The following is a 5,037-nucleotide window of genomic DNA, read 5'->3' as shown; positions in this document are numbered from 1 at the left end:
AGTTGGGGTAGGCTAGAGATGAAACCCATAGAAAACAAGAATAAGAAACACAAAAAGGACACAAACCAAAGGAAGAGTTAGGGATTAAACAAAAAGTAACAAAGGTCACGGTTCAGGTACGTTAATTGCTAATCTCCAAGCGCTGCTATCCATAGCTAATTTCTTAGCGATATTCCACTCTTTAAGGTCTCTCTTAACCGTCTCGTCCCAAATTAGTCTAGGTCTACCTCTACCTCTCTTTACATTATCGCCCCGCTTTAAAACTCCACTACGCACCGGCACCTCGGCAGGCCTCCGTTGTACATGTCCAAACCATCTCAACCGATATTGAATCAACTTCTCCTCGATAGGTGCCACCCCGACCCTATCTCGAATCTCTTCATTCCAAACTCTATCCCTTCTTGTATGCCCGCAGAACCAACACAGCGTAGGCTTCAGTCAGTGTCTCAACTCTTCAACTCCCAGCCACATTGAATTGGTTCACATCACATGCCGAGATTGCCACCATTGCCCAGAATCAGAGCAACGTCGAGAAAGAAGAAGAGATCGATCCAAGCAAAGCAATGCAACGCCCTGCCTAGCCTATCCATCACCTAGCAGTTAGCATCCAATTATAATTAGGTTGACAGCATCAGAGGAAGGAGGGGACAAAATAAAAGTGATGGCGGAGGAAGGAGGTTGACAGCATCCGATGGTGAAGCCTCTGGCTGCTGGCGGCGGCGTGCTACGACAACAACCTGGTGAACTCGCAGCTGGACGACCAGCCGCTGCGCTTCTCCCTGCCGCTCATCCTCGTCCAGGTCTCCGTCATCCTCGTCCTCTCCGCTGCCGCCCACCTCGTGTTCCGCCGCCTCGGCCAGTCCCGCTTCATCACACAAATGCTCGTCGGCGTCTTCCTCGGTCCCACCGTGACCGCCAACAATTTCGCGGAGGCGGCCGACGGCCCTGCTAGCAAATCGAGGTCGCCGCCATGCCCGCCCAACGGCTCGCTCCACGCGGCACTGCGGCGAACCGCGCGCTGCCCCACAGGTCTTGCAGCAAGGGGTGAGATTAATGGGGAGTTGGGGACGATGCCAGGAACTGAGCCAGGGATCGGTGGACGAGGCGGGCTTTGGCAATCCCGGCGTGGAGGACGATGGCGGACGGGCGGAGGAGGAGCGGACCACAACCAGGGGCTAATTTGAAATAAATAGGTGGTTAAATAAAAATAATCGGATCGCGATGGTTAATAGCGATCCAAAATAGAGGGTTAAATATAAATTTCAGGGGGTTAATATGAAAATATTCGCGATTACTAATCGTGATCCGAATTAGGGGTGTATTTGAAAAGAGTTAGGGGCCGTTTTGCAAATATTTCGGGCCGGCAATGTGGAAGATGGCGAGGTCGCGGCGCACCGCCGGCGCGGGCCGCCCCTGTCCGTATCTCGTACCTGCCTCGTCAGGATCACGCGCTGCTCATTCTTATTGCGAGGTATGCATGTTCCAGCCAACACTGCCATCGTCTCCGGCTCCGCTCATTCGCCACCGTGCCCGCCATTGCCGTTTCACTTTCTGTGTTCTAGCGTGTCGGCATGCCGCCGGTGGGTGCGCACCAGGTGTTCGCTGCTTTGCCTGCAAGGGAGCGATACCCTGGAATGTGCATGAGCATGACCCAGAGCCTGCCTGCTGCTCGCCCCAGGCTCACTTGTTGGGCGGATGTTTTCGCATTTGCCGACGTTGGCGACCACCCATGGTCGACGAGGAACTGGTAGGCGACGAGTCGCATGTCGTCGGTGTGGAGAACCTACCACTCCTGCTCCGCGGCCCAGGCGCCACGGCCGTCCCCATCCGCGCCGCTGCCGCAGTCTCCTCGGGCTGCAGGAAGCGGAGGGCGCGAGAGAGGGCTAATGGCGTCCTTAAACTCCCTCCACTCCTTCACGGCGCCCGGCTGATGAGTAGGATAGGGTCTCAAAAGATAAACTGGGCTTGAAGATGGCCACTGACAGTTAGCACAATTACAGCATTCAGGCCTAAAATTTAAGGCCTCGGCAGCCTCTGATTCAGGTGAGCTCTCAGTTCTCACTGCAATTCTGAAATCTGCTCCGCACGTAAGAGTTGCAAAATGCAGTGCCTCTTTGAACCTGAAGATCCCACTCCTCCACTCGTACTAGCAACACGGTGCCTGTTGATGCATGTGTGCATATGCAAATGAATCAAGCTGCAAGGCACATAAAGAGGATACAAAAAGTAAGCATTGATTTCACACGCTAAAATGAAGACATCATCTTCCTCAAACAGAGCTGAAACTCTGCACAGTTCAGAGCATAAAATTGGCTGCTGATTAGAAATGCCGAATCAAGTTAGAAGATGTTGATTGGAATCTTCGGACCATATGTGCAAGAGGTCTGCAATCACTTCTTCACGTGTATGTGAATGGATCTGCTATCTGGAATGTGTTGAAAATTCAGAAATTCAGGTTCATGTGATCTGAATTTGCATTCAGAAGACGCCACATCTATACCGGTTTTACCAAACGGTAATTCTTGATGGCTGATCATGGCACAACATTCTGAAGTGTCCATAAAAAAAACATTCTGAAGTGCATCACTGCATCTTGTGTCATATTCCGTCATGGACGTGCGCAAGCCACTATTAAGAATCTAATTACTATATATACGGAAGTGATCCGAGAAGAAGAAGATGCGCCGGAGCCACGAGTTGGCTGAAACCTGTAGACAGAGATCCTTGCCCTGCCAGTCCCCGCCGCAAAACATGCCACGTGTGCTTCCACGTCGGCGTCACCATAGCCCCAAGCCACCAATGGGAGGCCACACCTTATCGCTCCGCGTCCACGTCGCGGCATCGCCACAGCCCCAAGCCACCAATCGGAGGCCACGCCTTATCCGCTCCTCTTAGCTGCGCATAGATAACGCTCGCCCGCCCCTTCACGACGGATCGGAGTCCCTTCACGACACACACCCACCAGAGGCAAGGTCCGAGGAGAGCGCAGATCGCAGCGACGGAAATGGCAGCGTCACTCCAAGCCGCGGCCACCCTGATGCAGCCGGCCAAGATCGGCGGCCGGGCCTCCGCCTCGCTGCCGTCCCGCCAGCCGTCCCACGTCGCCAGGGCGTTCGGCGTCGACACCGGCGCGGCCAGGATCACGTGCTCCCTGCAGTCCGACATCAGGGAGGTCGCGAGCAAGTGCGTCGACGCCGCCAAGCTCGCCGGCTTCGCGCTCGCGACCTCGGCGCTCCTCGTCTCAGTAAGCAACCATGGCTGATTCTTCCGATTTGTTATGTACTAGCAGGCGCAGCCGCTGCTGGCCGCTCAAGGTGGAGAGAGATGAGGTGATTGATGACGTGTGCGTACGTGGTTGCAGGGCGCGAGCGCGGAGGGCACGCCCAAGAGGCTGACCTACGACGAGATCCAGAGCAAGACGTACATGGAGGTGAAGGGGACCGGCACGGCGAACCAGTGCCCGACCATCGACGGCGGCGTCGACTCCTTCCCCTTCAAGGCCGGCAAGTACCAGATGAAGAAGTTCTGCCTGGAGCCGACGTCCTTCACCGTCAAGGCCGAGGGCATCGCCAAGAACGCGCCGCCCGAGTTCCAGAAGACCAAGCTCATGACCCGCCTCACCTACACCCTCGATGAGATCGAGGGCCCGCTCGAGGTCGGCTCCGACGGCACCCTCAAGTTCGAGGAGAAGGACGGCATCGACTACGCCGCCGTCACCGTGCAGCTCCCGGGAGGCGAGCGCGTGCCCTTCCTCTTCACCGTCAAGCAGCTCGTCGCCACCGGCAAGCCCGAGAGCTTCGGCGGGCCCTTCCTCGTGCCGAGCTACCGTGGCTCCTCCTTCCTGGACCCCAAGGGCCGTGGTGGCTCCACCGGGTACGACAACGCCGTGGCGCTCCCCGCCGGAGGCAGAGGAGACGAGGAGGAGCTCGTGAAGGAGAACATCAAGAACGCCGCGTCGTCGACAGGCAACATCACATTGAGCGTGACCAAGAGCAATCCGGAGACCGGCGAGGTCATCGGCGTCTTCGAGAGCGTGCAGCCGTCGGACACCGACCTCGGGGCCAAGGCGCCCAAGGATGTGAAGATCCAGGGGATCTGGTACGCGCAGCTCGAATCTTAGACGACGCGACCGTGATCCATGGGCAAGGTGTACGATGAAAAAACTTTTGAGAGCAAAGGAGGCGGCATTGTGTACCTATTAATGCAAATACTGGCTGTTGATTTTTTATTTTAGCATGCGTTTCTTCTTTCTTGTGTTCTCTCATGAACTCCCATGTAATGCTTGCTTTGCATTTGGACAAGAGGAGAGAGGGGACGGCTGCCTAGTATATATGTGTGTATCAGTGTATATGTGTGCCTTAGTTTGCCGCCCTACATATATTCTTCCCATGCTGTGTCTCTTTACATCTTGCAGAAATAATTAAGAGACAAATAGGGGGCTGCATTCTTCAGGAGGCCCACTTAATAGCCTTCTTATTTCAATTAAAAGTTCACTTTCTTGGCCCAATTTTGTTCAGCCTAGCCTATTTTTTTCATCCCAGCAGCCAACGCCATATCCAGGGGTGGTAACCGATCATGGTACCGGTGCTTTCTTTACAATCTAACTTGACATTTATATATTTTTAGCTCAATATTATATAAGATTATAATATTATATAAAATTAGAGCCTGATCCTTTTAGAACCCAGCCTCAGATTACTTAGACTAAAATTTAAAACTTTACCACCCCTAGGGCCCATATCTCCCGCTGCATGCCGTTGCTACTGGTGCCAGGGCCAAACCGCCACCAAGTCTCCGTGAAAGACCCTGGCGGCTGGACCAAACCACCACCAAATAAATTACATGTTACGTAAATTAGTAGGTGGTATTTTCACAGAGTAAAAAGAATAATTGACACAAAAATTTTGTAGCTAGATTATTGTTACATTGATCAAGACACCATGGTAGAAGACCATTGAGTACAAAAGTTAACATATGACAAGAGCTGCACCGCTGCAGACATAAGCATGATGTTACATGTAAAATTCTAGAGCCAAA

General features: G+C 53.6%; 1 protein-coding gene across 1 annotated transcript; it reads left to right on the top strand.

Annotated features, from left to right (window-relative positions):
- Window positions 1–2,920: 2,920 nt before the first annotated feature.
- Window positions 2,921–4,387, top strand: LOC112893793 (oxygen-evolving enhancer protein 1, chloroplastic). The gene is made up of 2 exons (XM_025961290.1): window positions 2,921–3,244; window positions 3,362–4,387. Exons 1-2 carry the CDS (start codon window positions 3,005–3,007, stop codon window positions 4,118–4,120), a joined length of 999 nt encoding a protein of 332 aa, XP_025817075.1. The 5' UTR covers window positions 2,921–3,004; the 3' UTR covers window positions 4,121–4,387.
- The last annotated feature ends 650 nt before the right edge of the window (window positions 4,388–5,037 follow it).

Source organism: Panicum hallii, chromosome 5 (genome assembly GCF_002211085.1).
Source record: "Panicum hallii strain FIL2 chromosome 5, PHallii_v3.1, whole genome shotgun sequence".
Classification (NCBI taxonomy): Eukaryota; Viridiplantae; Streptophyta; class Magnoliopsida; order Poales; family Poaceae; genus Panicum; species Panicum hallii.
This window is presented reverse-complemented; position numbering and strand designations above follow the sequence as displayed.